Source organism: Mchenga conophoros, linkage group LG7, assembly GCF_057382185.1.
Source record: "Mchenga conophoros isolate Kocher_MC1m ecotype Shallow Benthic linkage group LG7, M_conophoros_male_GT1.1, whole genome shotgun sequence".
NCBI lineage: Eukaryota > Metazoa > Chordata > Actinopteri > Cichliformes > Cichlidae > Mchenga > Mchenga conophoros.
Window position 1 is genome coordinate 56,128,432 of NC_140532.1, and position 21,524 is coordinate 56,149,955.

General features: G+C 39.5%; 1 protein-coding gene across 2 annotated transcripts in view; it reads left to right on the plus strand.

Annotated features, from left to right (window-relative positions):
- Window positions 1–20,796, plus strand: part of clip1b (CAP-GLY domain containing linker protein 1b) — a 46,820-nt gene extending 26,024 nt beyond the window's left edge. For both annotated transcript variants that reach the window (XM_085280326.1, XM_085280327.1), the window contains 7 exons: window positions 6,325–6,370; window positions 6,549–6,592; window positions 15,183–15,288; window positions 15,381–15,546; window positions 15,636–15,688; window positions 15,808–15,920; window positions 16,555–20,796. In XM_085280326.1, coding sequence (XP_085136452.1) covers window positions 6,325–6,370; window positions 6,549–6,592; window positions 15,183–15,288; window positions 15,381–15,546; window positions 15,636–15,688; window positions 15,808–15,920; window positions 16,555–16,789 — 763 coding nt within the window. In that variant the 3' untranslated portion in view covers window positions 16,790–20,796. The remainder of the gene's footprint in view (window positions 1–6,324; window positions 6,371–6,548; window positions 6,593–15,182; window positions 15,289–15,380; window positions 15,547–15,635; window positions 15,689–15,807; window positions 15,921–16,554) is intronic.
- Window positions 20,797–21,524: the final 728 nt, after the last annotated feature.

The following is a 21,524-nucleotide window of genomic DNA, read 5'->3' on the forward strand; positions in this document are numbered from 1 at the left end:
CTCCGACAAGGCTATTTCTCTTGTTGTGACATCAGCATGTGCGTGTGTGTGTGTGTGTGTGTGTGTGTGTGTGAGAGAGAAAGAGAGAGAGACGGCAAGAGAGAGGGTTTTCAGGCTTGTACGGAAACAAGGTGGCTTTGTGCTATGAAAGAACAGCTGTAAACATTGTAGCTCACATACGTGTCATGATTGTGTTATTTTGGTGCTGCTGTAATTTTATCTTTGAAGGCCAAAAATATTGTTCATTAACTTCATTTGGTTTGGATATTTTTTTATGCTTTCATTTCTTTCACTTTTTCTTTTACTGTTAAAACGGTCACACAGGGGGTGTTAAGATAGAGAACTCAGCTGTAGGCCACCTGCGTAATGGAAGAGTGCAGAAAATTGGATTTGCAGTATAAATAAACAGTTCAGATGATGTTTATATTTATCACAGCTGTGGGATTCATGAAAGCGAGAGATGATTGTCTGAAATCAGCATCAAAATTAGCTTTGCGAAGAAAGTATTCAGTCATAGTCTTGTTTGAAATAACACTCTTGACAGCAAGCAGACACACTACATGAGACATGTCACTTATTTTTCAGGCTGTTCTTTCTTGTAAATAGATGGCTCATTATGTGAGAATATGTATGTCTTCAGAGTGTACTTCTGTATGTCTTTACACTAAGAGAAAGAATACACTTATGGGGGCATTTTTTTCAGGTTTTAGGCAAGTATGCAGCCGTTTTAATGATCCAGTCCAGTTGAGATCAAATTGTGCTTTATGTGGAATATGAATTAAAGTGATCATGCATTTAAATAATCATCGATTTCCTGCAGTGTGAAGGCAGCAAAAGATATTTAGATCTGTAAGCAGGGTCTGTCCGTCTTTTATCTAAAGCAGGAGTGGTAAACTCATTTTACATCATGCCCTATTTTTTACTATCTAAAAAAAATGTATTGTAGAATTAGAATTTAGAAATATAATTTAGAATAGATATTCTATTGTTAACAATGACCAAAAAAACAGTTTGCTGTTATTCAACTGCTAACCTGCTGATATTTAGCAGGTGAAATGTTGACATTTTCCTCATCTCATTTAATTATTTTAGCATGTTAAAATGAATAATTAGTACCTAACACAAAGCACAACTGGAACTGAGACGAGAGGTTTGTGATGTCCTCTGAACACAGAATATGCAAAAAGAACTGCACAGTGGAGCGCACTGTTGTGTTAGAGTGCAGGATGCTATAGAGGCATGGGGAATGTAATTATACTGCAGACAGCTAAATATTTCACCCAGATGGTGCTGTGATTGGGCTATTAGTCACACATAGCTTCAGAGTTTTAACTTTGACACAAATCCTAAGAATGACCTACATGGGGCTAAACTCATTTTCCTGAACAAATCATTTAGTTCCGGCATCCAAAAATATCCAGATTCATAAATTCCCTGACAACACTGTCTATGCTGCTGTCTTTTTTATATACAGTGGGGCAAAAAAGTATTTAGTCAGCCACCGATTGTGCAAGTTCCCCCACCTAAAATGATGACAGAGGTCAGTAATTTGCACCAGAGGTACACTTCAACTGTGAGAGACAGAATGTGAAAAAAAAATCCATGAATCCACATGGTAGGATTTGTAAAGAATTTATTCGTAAATCAGGGTGGAAAATAAGTATTTGGTCAATAACAAAAATACAACTCAATACTTTGTAACATAACCTTTGTTGGCAATAACAGAGGTCAAACGTTTACTATAGGTCTTTACCAGGTTTGCACACACAGTAGCTGGTATTTTGGCCCATTCCTCCATGCAGATCTTCTCGAGAGCAGTGATGTTTTGGGGCTGTCGCCGAGCAACACGGACTTTCAACTCCCGCCACAGATTTTCTATGGGGTTGAGGTCTGGAGACTGGCTAGGCCACTCCAGGACTTTCAAATGCTTCTTACGGAGCCACTCCTTTGTTGCCCGGGCGGTGTGTTTTGGATCATTGTCATGTTGGAAGACCCAGCCTCGTTTCATCTTCAAAGTTCTCACTGATGGAAGGAGGTTTTGGCTCAAAATCTCACGATACATGGCCCCATTCATTCTGTCCTTAACACGGATCAGTCGTCCTGTCCCCTTGGCAGAAAAACAGCCCCATAGCATGATGTTTCCACCCCCATGCTTCACAGTAGGTATGGTGTTCTTGGGATGCAACTCAGTATTCTTCTTCCTCCAAACACGACGAGTTGAGTTTATACCAAAAAGTTCTACTTTGGTTTCATCTGACCACATGACATTCTCCCAATCCTCTGCTGTATCATCCATGTGCTCTCTGGCACACTTCAGACGGGCCTGGACATGCACTGGCTTCAGCAGCGGAACACGTCTGGCACTGCGGGATTTGATTCCCTGCCATTGTAGTGTGTTACTGATGGTGACCTTTGTTACTTTGGTTCCAGCTCTCTGCAGGTCATTCACCAGGTCCCCCTGTGTGGTTCTGGGATCTTTGCTCACCGTTCCCATGATCATTTTGACCCCACGGGATGAGATCTTGCGTGGAGCCCCAGATCGAGGGAGATTATCAGTGGTCTTGTATGTCTTCCATTTTCTGATGATTGCTCCCACAGTTGATTTTTTTCACACCAAGCTGCTTGCCTATTGTAGATTCACTGTTCCCAGTCTGGTGCAGGTCTACAATACTTTTCCTGGTGTCCTTCCAAAGCTCTTTGGTCTTGGCCATGGCGGAGTTTGGAGTCTGACTGTTTGAGGCTGTGGACAGGTGTCTTTTATACAGATGATGAGTTCAAACAGGTGCCATTCATACAGGTAACGAGTGGGGGACAGAAAAGCTTCTTACAGGAGACGTTACAGGTCTGTGAGAGCCAGAGATTTTCCTTGTTTGAGGTGACCAAATACTTATTTTCCACCCTAATTTACGAATAAATTCTTTACAAATCCTACCATGTGAATTCATGGATTTTTTTTTTCACATTCTGTCTCTCACAGTTGAAGTGTACCTCTGGTGCAAATTACTGACCTCTGTCATCATTTTAAGTGGGGGAACTTGCACAATCGGTGGCTGACTAAATACTTTTTTGCCCCACTGTAGTCAAATAGTGTAGTGTAGGTAGGTTAGTTGTAAAGCACTACAGTATATAAACTACTCCTTTTAAAATAGGACTGTGTCATGAGTGAATGTAGGCAGCAGACACAGAACAACACGTGTCTTTCTAAGTGATGAGAGCTAATATGTAGATTAGCTCATCACGTTTCACTACTTTAAGATTTAGGATTGTTGTGCAAAATGTTTGACTTTTTTGGTTATATTTTCAGAAACTACTAAACTAATAAATGTCAGACATCAGTTTCATCACAATCATGGCTGTATGAAAATTGTCTGTATATACAGCATATAATGTACACTGACAATCTCACATTCAGTTTACACTGAAGTCAGGTCAGTGGTCAGTGGCCATTGCTCTTGGCACAGAGGGTTGTTCATTTTAGTTGTAGCCTGATCTCTTTATATCAGAGAATATCTTAACATAGATTATGTACATTTTAGAAAATGACGTCACGGTGGTGGTTCATCCTTTATACTGTCAATATCTTGAACTGTGCCTCCCATAAGAGATTTCGGAGACCGAAGAAGTCACTTGGATGAGCGACGAAACGTTTCTCTCACTGAAAATCGTACATCTAGATGAACAGAATCAACCTTTTGGGATTTACTTACCTGGATAATTGAGCATACATCAAAACATCTTAAACTGTGGTGGCCCTCTACCTCCCTATATTTGTACTGCTAACTTCATGACCATTAATATGTTAAAGCCTCACCCAGGCCCAGAGAGCTAGGTTCGTGAAAGAGCTTCTGAAAATTTTCTGTGCTGCTTTTGTGGGAGGGGCAAACAGCACTCTCTGATCGTCCCTGCTCAGACATCACAGACATAGAAATAGCTTTTCTAAAGTCTGAGAATGGTTTCCAAATATAAATCCATCGTGTTTTGAAACAATCCATTTGAAGTAATGGTTAACTTTTTTTTAAGATCCACTGAGCATTTTTACAGATATCTCTTATTTAGTGACAGTTATAGACATGAACTGAAAGTTCAGAATTCTAATTCAGAAATAGGAAAATAACAATTGTTCAAATATCACAGCTGGGTAGAAAAGCTGAGTCCATGAGCAAGTTGAGTTTTCATAGTTAGCTCAGACATGTCTGAATAACAGCTGGACACTGCTGTAGAGATTTTTGTAATCAGTAAAGAATAGAAGAAATAAGTTAGTGAGGTGTTTACACAAACTGCACATAACCACAGTTCCTGTAGTGGAGGCCAGTGTGTTCTTAGGGACATACTTTTTTGGTTTCTCAGCACGACCAATGAAAGACTGCACTGAAGTTTGTAGAAAAGAAGATGGCCTGAATATGATGTAATACTTAAGCTCTTTGTAGCTGTTTCTACACATTAACTCCAGCCCTGAACTTTTCTATGGTTTACAATGGGTTATCTTCTCAAAATTTTGGCTCACTCAGTATCTGGAAATTTCAAATAGTAATCAGCTACAACTGTCTGTGTTGTTAATTGTTAACAATCCAAACTGGTGAGTCATACAGTTGTTATGATGGAAGGTGTTGAATTTGACTTCTAGCATATAATCAGCTTTTAGCAATTTCACATTGGCTTTATTATTTTCAGGTCAAGATCCATCAGTAAGATCCATCAGTGGCTTTGCACTTTAGTGTACTTTCACATTAGCCTCAGAATCAAGCCTGTTGCCTCTGGTTGATGCCATATGTAGCTCTCAATCACCATTTGGGTTGGCTGCTTGGTCAGTGCATCTCCTGTAGAGAGATGCGATTTAATGGGAGAACATGTACAGCTTATAAAACAAACAGCAATATGAATGTCTCCTAATAACCCCTGTGTGCTTTTATTTACTTCAGATGTTGTGTGATCATATTATAGTCTTTAGATTAGGGAGTATCAGCTGGCAAGGACATCTTTGAGAGTTGAAGGGAACTAATGGGTGCTCAACATGAACATTTCATCATTGAAATTAGGGGTGCAACGATACACAAAATTCACGGTTCGGTTCGATACTTTGGTGTCACGGTTCGATATTTCGATACAAAAAATGTTCATGCTTTTTTAATTAGTCATTTATTAAAATTATAAATATATATTTTAACTCAAAAGTACAGTTTTTATATTTAATGTTGCTGAAACAACAAAATAATAAAAAAAATAAATCTCTCTGATCGAGAAATCACTCATCTTTGGAAAAGAGAGTTTATTACAGAGAAATGGCTCTTTCCAAAATAAAAGCTATACTATAAGCTTCTTCTGGGCTATATTCTCAGCAGCATATTAAACATATCAGGTCCCCATAAGGAGAATCATGTGCTAACGGCTGTCTAAATGACTCGGGTAAAGTTTGTAGCATGCGTGCTTGTTGTTTTTGTCTACTTCCACTTGTCTTTGCACTAGGATGATGTCGGTGTAAATGTGCAGTCATATTCATTGTGTTCCCACTAGTGCTGTCAGCGTTAATCTGAAATGACGTTAACGCCACAACACGGCAAATCTCCGTTAACGAGCTACCGTGAATCGCCCCGTGCGTGGGGCTGGATGGCGTCAACACATTAACGAGCTGACTGTGCTAACGCAGTAGTTCCCACCCATGTAATTGAGCATTGCGTGGCACATCCGACATACTGTTTTACTTTTGTCCATGACGCGCTTACCTTCAGGGTCATACTTCACATGAAGACCAAAATAGTTCCAAAGGCCAGATCTGAATGAGGGTGGGGGAGGTTCAATTTGCCATGTTAGCTTCTGTCTTGCTAGCTTGCGCTGCGCTTAGTGGATCTGCACTCGACAGTGCAGCCTAGGCGGAGTAGTCAAACGCAGATCCACTGAGCTCTCAACACAGACAGCATCGTCAGAAGAAAAGTTGATAAAATAAATTAAAAATTTTGTATTGTTCGATACATATGCGTACCGAACCGAAAGCACTGTATCGAACGGTTCAATATCGATACGAGTATCGTTGCAACCCTAATTGAAATGTATTCATCATTTACAAAAATAGCCTCTAATATATTTGTTGTGTATATCAGTAATGATTCTTGTAGCAGTACAAAGTCATTAAGCATTAGAATATTTAGCCAGATGTGTATTGGATATGCTTACTTGGGTTTGTATAGGTGAGATGTTAACAGATGCGAATATCTGGGAATCACCAGATTTAAGCATATAGCAGTGTTGGTGACACAGACATCACTGGGACCCGACTACACTGCCTTTAGTGCAGCCCTCAAATGTGTGAATTGTCTTTTCTTTCCCTAGTGAGGAGCTGAAGCTGGCATCCCACAAGTCTCAGCATCCTGATGAGGTATTGACCTTTTTAACTTTCTTATTATGTAAATGCTTTTCCTTTATCCTGTTAGAGATCAGGGTTTTGGCCTAATGAGGTTTTATCTCCTGCTGTGACTAAATTGTTGAAGCTAAGACGGGTTTAGATTCTATTTAAATACTTCTATATTTTGTCTGTGTGTGTGTTTACGCCTCAGCACAACGAGGATCACAGCTGTCAGCAGCCAGACATGAAGACCAGGTTAGATACTATGAAATATGTTCTTCAAATTTTGAATGTTGATTTTCTGACTTTTTAATATATTTTCCTGTTTAGTTTTTAAACATTGAACATAGAATGTTATAGTGTTCGTCACTGTATCTCTCAGTAATTCCTCTGCTGATGCATCTAAAACTAATGTAACAACCTATAAAAGACTACAGCCAACATCAATAATGATGTCATATCTTTCATTTTTTAGCAAATAACCATTTAACTCATTTTTTAAAAGTGAAAAATTAGTTGTTTCCCAAAGATGAGGGGCAGCACCAAATTCCTCTATAACATAAATAATCATTAATTGATATGAATATGTATGAAAGTATGACTCATGCAACCCTACTTTAGTAGAGTTCAAGAATACAATGAACTCAATGTGAAAATGAACACACTTGGTCCCCTTTAACTCTTCAACTATAAACTAGCACAACACAGTAGCTATAACAACAAAGCAGCTAAACAAAGATACACACAAAGCCATCAAAACAACACTAAACAGCTTCTGAAGTCATTATCAGGAATGACCAGAAATAAAACCACAGTATTATAATGTTTTCGTTCCTTAAGTGCTGGTTGATTATTCAAATATTGACATCAGGAGATTGATTCCTTTGGAGATTTGGAGGGTAGCTTTAATGTGACGTGGTTCCTCTAATGGGACTCCCTTCTGTACTTACACACATCCCTCTGTTGACTGCTGGACTGTTTTTTCTTATCAGAGATGAGCCAGCGTTACATCTGTATTGTAGTCCTGGTAACAGAGCTGATGAAGAGCTAAAGTGTGAAACTTGGTGTGAAAGTCTGTAGATAAAAAGCAAAAGCTCTCTGGTGGTGATTTGCTGGTTTGTTGCTGAAGGTTTAATTAAAGACTGGGAAAAAAGAAGTATAATAAGAGATTGTAACCAAGTAACTTGCTGACTAACTGATTGTTGGCTCCAGCTTCCTACTCGGTCAACAGCTATGAGTGCAGGATTGATCTCTGATCATCAGGATATAAGAGGCTGTGTGACCAATGTCATTTTTGCACATCTGGATGTTTTCTTCAGAAAACAACTAGCTTTAAGAAGTTTTTATCAGAGTCAACTGGTAATTTTATACTTGCAGTTTTTATGTCCTGTTCACCACTTAAAATTGAGATTATTAGAGATTAGTTTTAAAAAGTGCTTCAAATAACTCCCCACATAACTGAGAGGAGAGGTTTTAAGATTACTCCTGAGGAGACAGACTTGCATCTAGAAAGACTTGATTGCTATCTATTTGAGAGACTCACTATGAACAAAGTCCTCTTCCAGTCATTATCTTTCATATTAATGTTCTGGTCAAACGACCAGGGGCAGCATAATGCTGGGATCCTTGGCACTGTGCCTCACAGCAAAAATGCCCTGGGTTTGAAATAACCACCCAGTTTGGCTGTCAAGTGGCGTATGGACGATCTACATGTGACTGCATGGGTTCTCTCCAGGTGCTCAGTACAAAAACATGCACATGAACTCGTCGTAAATGGCCCTAGGTGTGAAAGGTTGTCTATGTATCTGCATTAGTCCAGTGAGGAACCTGGTGATCTGTCCAGGGTGTAACATCCCTTTGGTCCCATGAAAACTAGTCATTGAGGGCTAGCAGGAGGGACTATGCGCTTACCTGCTGCTCCTTGGCAGGTAGCTCCATGCCCTCCTGGGTTTTAATTGCACCTTAGAACACATATGCATCAACACTACAATGAGCGGGTGGAGGGAGGTTTGGAGTCTTCTCCCACCCCCATTCTCTGCGGCCTGCTGGAGCGGGAGGGCTAGTAGGAGGAGTTGGCCGTCCGACTGCGGTCTGGGGTGTGGGGCCTCCCTGCTGCTGCGGAGTCGGGGTGGTCTGCCTCTCCCCACCGCAGGGAAAAGGGTAACACCACCTGGGTCTGGGTGCAATTCCCCCCTCCAGGGGCAAGGGTACCTAGACCCGGTTTGTAGAGTACGCTTGGGGAGTGTGATTGTGTGTACAGCGTCTCTTTATGTCTGTCTCCACGTTGGTTGAGTGTGGAGTGAGTGCATATGAGAGCATGAGGGTGGGAATGGATGTTTGTGTCTGTGTGTGCCCGTATGTCTGTGTCTATATGTCAGGTTGGGTATCAGACGCCACCTCTCTGGGGACACCTCAGGCCCTCCAAGGTTTGGAGGCCTATCTCCACCCACCACCACTTCCCCTGCCGGTGGCGGACTCCCTCAGGTGTCGGTGTGTTGGTGGTTCTTTGTATCTGGGGGTGGGCGTCCGGGTACACACCGGCTCACTCCTTGGCGGCCGCTTGTCGGGGCCTGGGGCCTGGGGCTCGCTCGGGCCCCTTTGGAGGTGGGGTGCCCCCGGCCTCTCGGCCTGGGGCTCGGTCACTCAGGCACAGCTGGGGGCCGGCGGAGCTCACGGGCGCGTCACTGCAACTCCCCCTGACTTCTGCTCCGCGGCTGCTGGGCGAGCCCTCATCTGGGACTCTCCTCAGCTCTTACTGGAACAGTGGCGCGGCTGCCCCTCTGTTGGTCTTCCATGGTCTCTTGTATTCTGGGGGCCTCTGGATGTCTGGAGTTTTGATCTCCTCCATACCCACTTCACACCCTGGAGGACGGGGCTGTGGCCCCCCCACACTCCCTAGCAGATCATTACATGGAGAAACCTTTGGAATGCAAGCATGCTGATCCACACAGGTATGCACACATGGGTATTCACAGACGCGGACTAAAGCTTTCTTGGCTGCTGCCTCAAAGCACACTGTGCGCTGTCTATCTTGCGTGCTGCACAATATCGTTTATTATTTAGTAAATATTGATATCTATGACTAGCTAGTTTATTGTGATGGTGCTTTGTTTTCTCTATTATTATGTTGCTCTTTGTTGTTTGCTGTCTCCTCTGTTTGTTTTTTTTGTTTGTTTTTTTTTTCTCCATACAGGTGACCCAGGAGTTCTTTTTTTTTTTTCTCTCTCTTCCCCCCCCTTCTCACCGTCTCTTCTCCCCTTTGGTTTTCTTTCTTTCTCTCCCCCGCTTTCTCTCATTCATTCCCCCTGTCCTATTTATTAAAAAAAAAAAAAAAAAAAATGACAAAGGATGAACTGAAGCTCTGCCATCACGTAATGTCGCATACTGCTGTTTCTGATGTCATTTATAAAAAAAAAAAAAAAAAAAAAAAAAAAAAACTAGGATAGGCTCCAACCAACCCTGAAGTGGATAAACCGTTAAGAAAATGGAAGGATTGTACAGCATAGAGTATAAAAAATAAATAAATGGACAAAGATATGACTATTACAAAAGCAGAAGAGCAACCTCTGAATCTTTCAAATCATAAGACATAAGGGCACTCTTTGTTTAAATAAAAAAAGAAACTCAACTGAATATCTTTGGATATTAGACTTATAGTCAGGTAAACCAAGCAATATAAATATGTCACTTTGGGATTTAGTTCCAGGCCACGTTGCATTAGTACTGTGTTTTTTCTTTTAGTATTCCCAGATTTGCTCTTAGTTGGATAACATTTGATTTTTTTAAAATGTAATTTTAGTTCCTTCATCTATTTACTGTGACGCTGTTTGGTCTTATTTTAAGCCTTGTCTAAGTCTTGAAACAAAAGAAGCTGTGAATATCACTTCTGTGGCCCTGTGCCAGTCATAAACATCCCACCACTTAATGGAGACCAGTGACTTAAGTTCCGAGTGAAAGGCACAGTCTAACATCAAAGACAAATATGTGGTGTAAGATCAGAGTGAGGAGCAGAGTGAAGTGAAGTCAAAAAGATGTAAGATGAACTGGCAGCTCTGCAGTTTTGGCTCGAGGGGAATGGCAAGGTTGCATACAATTAGAGCAGAAATAATAGATGTGGCGGGAGAGAGTGTTTTAAAGTAAACATTAAGAGACATGAGAGATGATTCAGTAAAACAAACTGCTCTCCTTCTCTTTGGTTTGTCAAGACTGCTGGAACGGATATGTTGCCGGAGTGTCAGCTGGTTGCTACTATTCTGTTGTAAGTGTTTTTTGGCAATCGGTGATAAAATCTGCTAAAATACAGCTAAGATGATTATTCAGGTGCTACAGCTTTCAGACTCTGAAAGCCCCAGTTTATATGGGAAATATTAAAGTTCATGACAGCACGATTACTACACTTGTTCGGAGGGGTTGCCAGAAGAAAGCTTCTCTCTATAAAGAGAGCTTTGCAAAGTTGCATATGAACAAACTGCAAAACTTCTGGAACAATGTCCTTTGGACAAATGTGAGCATAGTCAAGCCAAGTCAAGTCATTTTTATCTATATGTCACATTTTTCAAACAACAGAAGTTGAACCAGTGCTTTACTGATACACTTATTTGCCAGGGCTCCAAGTACTAAGTTCTAAAACTGGTAAAAACAATTACAAAACACAGACCTCACAGGGCAACATGACAAGGATAATAACTCATTTCCAACAATGGTAAAACAATGATTCAGGATTCAGAAGACTTTATTTATCCCCAAGGGGCAATTAAGAGACTGACCTTGCCGACCGTACATACAATACACAAACATCACATTGGGGAGACAGGTCAGGCTAGGTAGCTGGCCGGTCAGCCGCACGAGCAGCGACCCGGAACCGGACAACAATGGAAAATGCACAACATGAGGAAAGACGAGGAGAAAAAAAGAACTCCCCCCAGACTGAGCTCCAACAGGGAGATCAGTTTGAGAACAGAAAAAACACCTCAGCACATGAATCATCACATCTCACAACATGGAAGACATAAGCTTTGAAGGCGTATGGAGGGGGTGGGGGGTGAGTGTAGGTCTGTGTCAGTGTACATGTGTATATGTGCGTCGGTGTGTTTGTGTTCCGTGTTCAACCGAGAGAAAGTGTCCCTTCACCTGGTTAAGCAAAAGTCAACAATCTTCGGTCGACGCGGGTGAGGAGGGAGAGAGTCATAACAAACAGTCTTATTATCTAGGGAGAATTGTTATGAGCATCCAGCTGGCGCCAGGGGGGCCACATGAGATGAAGATGGTAGTTGTTTTGGTTAGTGCGAACAAACTGCTTCCAATTTTACAGTTGGTCTAATGTCCGTCACTGGCCACCAGGTCTCTCAATTCCCGTTGTTCTTCTTCAAGATGTTATCCATATTACGTTTAAAAAAAAAAACACACAGTCTGAGTACTCACAGCCCTGCCCATCGTCTATCATGTCGGCAACCCTTGTGGTATTTTGAACAGCTGTAGTTGCTTCTTATTCTTCGATAAGCCAGGTCCAAGCCAGCTCCAATCAGCTAGAACTCTGTTACCGTAGTTCCAAATTGGTAGATGTCATTCAAAGTCCTCCATCGAGAGTGTCGCCAGACACGCGACGCAACTGACCATCGAGTATCCGGCAGCAAACGTCTCTGCAGGACAATCGGGCTCTCCCAAGCCCAGGAGGGTGTCAATTCCGTTAAGGGACCAGTTGATCAAATCCATAATTCTTCTTTATGTTTTTAGAGAACAAGTCTGGGAGACTCTCTTAGGGTTAGAGAATAAGCAAGACTATACGAAAGACATGAGAAGCCAAGCAGGAAAGATAAGGGAGAAGGAGAAAGTGCGACCGCCTCCGTCAAGCGACTGAGATGTGTCAGTAAAAGCATGAATATAAAAAAAAAAACATTTATTCCAAATAGTCAAGAACAAAATTTAATGGTAGCTCTAAATAATTTTGGACTAGCATACTATCATGTGATGACACTAATAAATATTCTGCTATAAAAGGGGTCTTGTCACAATTTCAGAAAGAGAGCCATTTAAAGAAATGAGTTTATTCCTTGCCTTGGATTAATACTGAGTGTAAACAGCTTATGAGACTCAGAGACCAGTTACTTAAAAAATTGTTACAATCTGGATTAAATACCGATCGATTAAGTTTTATATCTGCAAGGATTAAAGTCACACAAACTTTGAGAATTGCAAAAGCAAATTTTTTCATGACTAATTAATAGTGCCAAAGGAAATTGTAAGCTAATTTGGGAAAATATTAACAAACAGTAAGCATAATGCTGATAAAGACCTTGAACTTAAATTTGCCAGTGAACTGGTATCCGAGCCTCTCAGCCTCGCTACTAAATTAAATGATTTTTTCCTTTCCATTTCCAAGTACCATTAATGAAATTGCACAATTGTTTTCTAATTCTTGTGACCTTCAACAAAATATTGGGAATACCGACACCAAAGAGGATGTTTCTTCTCAAGATTCAAAGTTCAATATTCAGAAAATGAAGTAGAAAATATAATATCTAAATTAAGAAGTTCTAAAGCAAGGGATGAGTTTGGATTTGATACCAATTTCTTGAAGCATTATAAATCTTATCTTTTGGTGCCTGTGACCAATCTTATTAATTTATCAATCACGCAGGCAGTTGTTCCTCTGAGTTAGAAGGTGGCAAAAGTTACACCAATTTAGAAATCGGGTGATAAATCAGACCCTGCTAATTATCAACCTATTAGCATACTCCCTATCTTTTCAAAGATTGCAGAAAAGTGGGTTGCTAATTCTATCATGGAACATGCTAATGACTCCAATTAGTTGTGCAACGGATCAAATATCTCATGGTTCGGATCGGATTACGGTTTTAAGTCACGGATCGGATAAATTTTCGGATCAGCGAAAATAGGAAAAAAAAGACAAAAATTTCATTCCACGCACTTATATAAAAATAAATTAGGGTGCAATATGGACATTATGGACAGTGCTGGGCATCCTCTGCACACGGCCATAAACAGCCAGAGGAGTCTGTTCAGTGAGAGGTTGCTTCTCCCAAAGTCAAGGACGAGCATACTTAAAAAGTCCTTTGTCCCACACGCCATCAAACTGTTTAACTCCTCGCTGGAGGGGAGAGGGAGGGGGAACGGGGACAAAGGAGGGGGGAACAAGTAAGCTGTAGTGCCTTTTCCCTGTGCAATAGTTTTTGTTAATATCCAATGGTGTAATAGACTCACAAAACTTGAAATGTGCCGTTCCCTTGTATTCTTATTCCTATTTATTCTATTTATCCCTTTTGTATTCTCTATATTTATATATGTGTATATGTGGTATATTTCTGCTCACTGTGCTACTGGAAACTGAATTTCCCAGAGGAACCCATGGGATTAATAAAGTTTCATCTAATCTAATCTAATCTATTGGGCAGTACAGGGCTTTGTATCTACCACTCCGCTGTGATATAATGAGCGGTCACCGCCACGTGGCTTTCCGTTGCCCTGGAGTTCCACCCATTTGTAGTTAGGGCAACAGAAGATGCCTGGGATAGTTCAGCTGTAACTTTTCCTGCTCATACGTGCTTGGAACGATCTTGTCACTGAAGTGGACGCGCAACGAGATATCATAGCGTGGCTCAAGCATGTTCATCATAGTTTACCATCATCATCAACTTTATTTATAAAGCACTTTAAAACAACCACAGCTGACACAAAGTGCTGTACATTGGAACTGTAAAATAAAATTACATGAGATATAAATAAAAACAAATAAAAGAAGAGTGAAATCATTAATTAAATAACTACTTCAATTAAAAGAGAAACTAAGTCTCACTGAGGTTAAAAGCCAAGGAATAAAAGTGGGTTTTAAGACGTGATTTAAAAGTGGACAGTGAAGGGGTCTCTCTAACATGCAAGGGCAAATTATTCCATAATTTTGGAGCCACAATAGAGAAGGCCCTGTCCCCTCTGAGCTTCCTCCTGGATCTCGGTACCTCCAGGAGCAGCTGGTCAGCTGACCTGAGAGACCGACAGGGTATGTGGGGATGAAGAAGCTCAGAGAGGTAAGGCGGGGCAAGACTGTGAAGGCATTTAAAAACAAACATAAGAATTTTAAAATTAACTCTAAAAGACACAGGCAGCCAGTGCAGAGAGGCTAGCACGGGGGTTATATGCTCTTTTTCGAGTTCCTGTTAGGAGTCGTGCAGCCGCATTTTGAACCAGCTGCAGAACCCCTTGTGCAAAACCCCTTGTTTTGCACAACGGAATACGGCCTCCCGTCTGCAGCTAAACACCCCAATAGTTTTTGTAATAGCTGTAGCCCAGTCGGATTGGGCAGCAAAGGCCTGCTTAAATGCCGCAAACTCCTCTGCTCCTCCACTTGGACCGCTAGCGGTGGCCATAACTATCGCTTGACAGACTGACCACCATACACATATTTTCTTTTCTTCTTTTTCGAATCTTCGGATCACGTGCGTTCCAAACCGTGGAGTGGGATGGGTTCGGATTATGGATCAACCGTGATCCGTTGCACCACTAACTCCAATCCGGGTTTACACCCTATGCAATTTGGATTTCGCACTCTTCATTCAACTGAAACGTCTGTTTTTGTTGAGAGAGTGAAATCTTACTTAGACAAGAGCAGTTATGTTACAGCTGTTTTTCTTGATTTCAAGTGTGCGTTTGACACTGTGAATCATCTTAAGCTCTTGTCTAGGCTGTCAACATTTAACATTAGTAATCACACCGTTAAATGGATACAGTCTTATCTATAAGATAGAAAACAATGCATGCAAATAAAGAATAGCAAGAAACTGGAAATAAAAAGTCCTTTCACTGTTTACTCCTTGTACACATTTTTCTGCAGAGAAATTGTCTCAAATGTGGAATCAGAGGGGGACACAAACTTCCAGAAATCCACTGGAGCCTTAATCTCAGACAAAGACCGGGAATTAGAAACTCTGAGGAATGAGGTACTCACGCTCAACTTATAGTATCTTGGACACGCTACATTTGTCCTGTGTAATGCCAAATATGTAAGGTATTTGTCTGTCTCTATCGGCAGATCACGGTGCTGCGAGGAGAAAATGCCGTGGCCAAGACCCTGCAGTCGGCCGTGGAAACGCTAGAGAGAGACAAAGCTCAGCTGCAGAGCCGCGTTCATAGTCTAGAGCAAAGGCTTATGGGAGCACAAGCCTCGGAGGAAGGAGACAAGGAACTCCCACCCTCTGGTGAGAAAATACCTCAGTCTTGTATCTGACAAGAAATACAAAAAAATAGTTTGTGTACTCTTTTTCTTGACTTTGACATACTTTTGCAGGTGATGCAGCTCTGGAGCAGCTGAGGGAAGAGAAGGAGTTTGCAGAGGGACAGGTAAGACTTGCTGCTAACAGAACTGATCTCATTCTCGGTTTCCAGTTAATGTTTGCACACGTTTGCACACATGACCCCAGCGTCCTTTAAGAGGAGATATGTGTGATTTTCTCCATCAGATCAACTTCCTGAATAGTGTGATTGTGGACCTGCAGCGGAAGAACGAGGAGCTGAAGATCAAATTGAAGAAGCTTGCTTTGTCTGAGTTCAATGGTAACGACGGGACTGATGGGTAAGAAATATACTGTTAAAAAAATGTAACTAATGAGCACAAACAAATCATCTAGAATTGATCAGCTAGACTAATTAACTAGTTTTTCAATCAAAAGTGCCAATCAATCTCTCTTGCTTGTGTAGGCAGTTTTCTGCTGTTCTCGCTTATTATAATTGAGCAAAGCTTTTAGTTCAGACAGACAATTGACAGAAGTTGCAACGCGCGTTTGCGCACATATAAAAGGCACTGTTTTTGTCCGCTAGAGTGACATTTCTTTGGAGGTGGAGGAACACCAGAGTAATTGCTTAAAGGAGCTTGCTTCTTTGACATCTTTAAGAGTTCTAAACAAATGTCTGTCCTCCTCCAGAAAATCTTATGTACGCAAACGCGTGTTGCAACTTCTTATCTGGTGCGCGTCTTTTATTTTGACAGCGAATGTGCACCTGCGGACCACTTACGTGCACCCCTGGTCATAACAATTAAAACCGCTCCTGGACCACCAGCGCACTTGACTCATCACATTGTTGTCTAACACTTTCAAGGAAAAAGACTAGGAAAACACTAGTGTAGTATACAATGATTTACATACAACATATTCAGATAAAAACCCATGGCCACAGCTTGTGTGTTTTCGCTTTTCTCTATAACGTAGGTTTGATGAAGGCATATCTAAGAGAGAGAAGAAGGCAACCCCGCGTCTCTTCTGTGACATCTGTGACTGCTTTGACCTCCACGACACAGAGGACTGCCCCACTCAGGCTCAGAGCCCCGACTCTGTACCTCACACCACCTACCATGGCAACCCTGCCGTTGAAAGGCCCTACTGTGATATCTGCGAGGCCTTCGGACATGCCACAGAGTCCTGCAATGATGATCAGACCTTCTAGAGGCTCCAGGTGTTTTATTCTCCTTCCCCTTCCTTTTGCTTCCTCGCCTTAAAAAGTTCAGTTACCACCGTTTCCTCTCCTGTTCTTTTTTCCCCACAGTCCAACCCAACATGTCTGAATATAGCCGCTGCAAATTTTTCCATAATGTATTTTTATACCGTATTTATGCATATCAGAAGTAGCCACTGTCCTGGTCTGAATCCTTTACTCTGCAGCTCCATTCTGTGTCATGAAGAATGCTCGTCCAAATACTGTATGCTGCTTTGGTGCAATATTGATGTTAATAACAAAAGGAATCCGTCCTCTGCACTTGTCATTTTTAATGTTTGTTTTGCATTTCAGTTTCTCTAAAATAACTTCGGCTGAATTTGTTGATGGTCAGCAAAGGGAAGCACAGTTGAATGAAGGGAAGATGAAGCACCTCTCCACTCTGTTTCACATAGCTCAGTGTGATGCTAGAAACCAATCACACTGATGCTGCCATAACTTTTTTTTTTATGTTTTAATGCAATATTTTGTAAAGCCCTTTTAATAAAAAAGGGAAAAATATTTTTGGGAAAAAGTAATTATAATAATAAAACTGAAAAAGTTGTAATGTTTTGGTGGACATATAGGTGAAACAAGAAAAAAAAAATCCATGCACATCCTCACCACTATATGGGGCAGGTGCTGAAGAAATGCATAAATACAAAAAACGAATTAACAGCTGGCATACTGCAGAACGCCAGCTTTATTTATTTATTGCATATTAATAGTGTGTAGCATACATGCTCTTCATCACACAGTGAAACAGTTCAGTGCCATCTTAAATCACCTGTGATTATACTGCCATCAGGTTACTTTGCCATCAGCAAGTATAAGCAAACTTTTAACGGGGCTCTCTTCATAATTAGATCCAATAAATATGATTAATATTAAATGGCCCAAAGCTCAAAGCACAACAACACATGAATCCTTGAAGAATACACAGAGATTTCAAAATGATCTAACATGGTAATGCAAGGAATTGTGAAAAAGTAAGAATGTCCATTTCTGAAGTGTGTATGAGCTGGATTCATTTTTTTTCTTTTTTTCAATATTAAATCTTTGCCGTTAAGTTGCATATCATTCCTACTTTGACAAGGAAAAGCAGACAAATTTTCCTCAACACTTTGTTTCAAGTGCATATATTAAAATAGACATTTGGAATATTATTACTAAATTCTTATAATGGTAATTATCATAGTTAGTATTCTAAAAATACTGCATCACTGTAAAAAAATTTTTGTTCTCAGAATATTACAACTTTTTCAATAAATCATTTGGCTTTATTATTTAAAATGTTATACAGACATTTTTAATGAGGGGATTTCTTTTTTCTTAAATAATTTATTTTCATAATATTGCGTGTATTTTCAAAATGTTACGGCACGTTGTTTTCTTAGACTGTTGCATTTACTTTAGCAAATTAATATTATATTATAATAGTAAGATATTTTTTCTTAACTTTATTCTCATATTCTCACACGACCCCTTATTCTCAAAACATGATCACTTTATCATAAAATATTATGATAAAAGTGATCATAAAATAATATTATTTCTTGTAATATTTCATATTTTTTCTTAAATTTGTCACAGATTTCCAATTAAAATAGTTCATTTTAATATTTAAAATAATTTTGACTTAATTTGTTTAAACAGATTTAGCAACCTAAGTTCTAGTAGTAACCTAAATGCTGACAATGTAAATATTTTCTGATATGGATATAGTTCAATCTTGACCTTGGAAATGGTACTTTCCAAAAAATAATAATTTCAGGCCCTTTTTTCAAAGCATGGGTTTACCTTCACACGTACTTTTTTCAGTATAAAGTTTCATTGCTTAACTAAATAACACAATTCTGTCTGTTTAGTAACTGCTGAGATTTTCATTATAATCTCACATTGTTCTTATTTCTAAGAGATTTTTAAGGACCATTTCCTGAGATGCCTAAAAGTTTACAATTTAAAAGTTGCCTGCAATATTGTGACGAATGGGGAACTTAATCAAAAGCTACTAAACAGATCTCATGGTTGGGTTTCAACAGCTTTTTCAACATCAGGAATAAACACATTTTCCTGTTTAGTCTCCCACAGGTTGATATGTTTCAAACGATGCAGTAGAAAGTTACTGAAGGTTAATAATGAAGTTGCATTTTGTTATTTATTGTATGATCTTTTATTAGCCAGTGACACCCTTAAGGGAAAATAAGCTAGCACTGATTGAAGGTGTATAGTCAGTGCTAGGACTACTGTAGTATAGGTGGGCTTTTGAAATGCATCTGCCTAATGTTACAGGAAACTGCCCAAATGAAACTCCAGAAACCTCTACTAACTTTGATAGCTTTGCACTATCCACTTTAAAGATTCAATAAATGTACGTTTTCTTCTCAAAGTATTTAAAAGCTATTTTTTCAAGGAGGACGGTGCCGATCATTGAGCACTAACTTTCATGCCGACCTCTTTAAAGGTACTTTTTGCAATCTTCCTCTCCGGCATTTAAGGAAAACTTGCAGCGCCAAGGTGCAGGGTGTGATCAGCAGGTGTGTTGAAAATAAGAATGTGCTCGTAGTTATTTGCTTGGTTAAATGTAGGTTACACTGGGTACCCCTACAAATAGCATTTTTAAGCAGGGGACCAGGGATTTGAGTCTGCTTTCCTGTCTATTCTCTATACTGTACTAATAGGCTGAAAATGCCCAAAATAGAGTTGTACGTTACACTGACTTGCTACACCACCTTGTTGTGGAAATTGGTATTACACATAGTGTAGTCCAGCCCTGCTTAAACTTTAGTTCTCTCTTTTTCTCTATTTCGTGAAGAATGATTTCAAAAAAGGAATTTGCAACAAGTACCTTTAAAGCAAAAGTTTGACATTTTAGTAATTCTGCTTTTTCGCTTTGAGAGTTTAATGACACTGACTACTAAAGTCTATTCCAGTTGTATTGTGACTGTTAAAAGTCACAATACAACTGGACTTTACTTTGTCAAATGAACATACATCATTATTTAAAGTTACCTTATGAAAGCCACCTTATTATACACTAAAAACATTTACTGTGAACATAGTTACCACACAGCATGTGTAACTCCTGTATAACCTGGTTTCTTACAAAATAATGATAACCTCAAAATACATTATTAAAGCACACGTTAGCACATATATAGAAATTAAAGGTAATCCTAACATCTGGTGGATTTTGTAATTATAAGCACAATAAACAAAGAAACAGCAGTGATATGGTACTGAATGGATTTCAATGGATTTCTAAAGTGCAGTCAGCTTAAAGCTACACCAGGTTAGCTTAGCACATATTGAAGAAATATTGGGAAGCATTATAAATAATGTGTTGAAAATAAAACAAATTGCCTTTTTTTTTCTTTTTCTTTTTTTTTTTTTTTTACATTTTTGTACTATTTAAAGCAACATGATCATATAACTGTTTGTGAGCTTTAGAGGTGCTACTACAAGAATATTAGCTGTCAGAAAGCGACTAAGTGAATTACCTTAATTGCCAAACTATTTCTTTAAATTAACCCTGTATAGCAGTTTTTATTTGATATATCTTATACTAAAGCACAATTTTGGATCATATTGAATCTTCCAGTGTAACAGTGTATAATACATGACTAACCACTGACCCTAGTTTTTGTAAATACTAATCAGAAGTTTCCTTCTGCTAAATGTGTACAAAGTGCCATGGAACAAAAAGATAGCTTTTATGTGTACATCTTATTTTTTTGCCCTGTTGACAAGGCTGATAAGGAGGTTTTCACTCAAGGGGAAAATTATTTGTATAGACTTTAAAACATTGTTATAAGTGATGCGTCTAATTATTGGTGTAATGTTTTATATGTAACAATTTCAGGCACCATCTATAAATGGTTTCAAACCATTTTACAGATGTTAATGTGGTGGAAAATGTCACTGTTTTCTATGTGCTGTATACTCCTGAACAGAACAATACAAATGCTAAGAAAAGAAAAGCTGCTCTCGTCCTTTCTTTCCTCTTTACCGGTCAGCCACTGCTCGTCCCAGATGCACTTTTTTCACATTTCAATAGTTGTCTGACAAGAAAAATAAGGAAAGTATATACATAAAAACATCTCCATTGTGAAATTGATATACTTATTTTCCTGTTGTTTTGGTTACATTAATAGAAATATAAATCAACCAGGGCTTCAGTACCTCAGATATTGTGGGAGTGCATGAAAAAAGGAGAAATTTGGAACTTGGCAGTGTAATTCACACATGAAAAAGACGTGGCAATCATGTAAAGTAAAACCGCTAAAACCACTCTAAAACGTGCATGTAACTTTTGGCTAAAAGAAATTCAGGCAGTGTGTACGTGCATTAAACCTACATTCTATCTGAAGACCACCAGATGGTGGTAATTGTGGTTGCATAAATGTTTTGCTAACGGCTGAAGTTTGGTTTTTCTCTTTCTTGTTTGATAACCCAGTTTTGCTTTCTTGATTATAGATATGACTCAGTCTTCATTAGCAGTCAACTTAATAAAATTAATTAGCTGTACTGTAAGAGTTGAGCACTGTTCTGTAAGAACTGAATGGACTAAAGCATTTGTCAAAGTGGCATCTAAGCCTCCACTATTTTTTTTTAATTATTCAGGTAACTTAATGATTACATTAAGTAGAAGTAAAAATTGTGAATGGAAAACTGTTCATTTGAGGCTTCCAAGGGCCCCTCCTGGTAT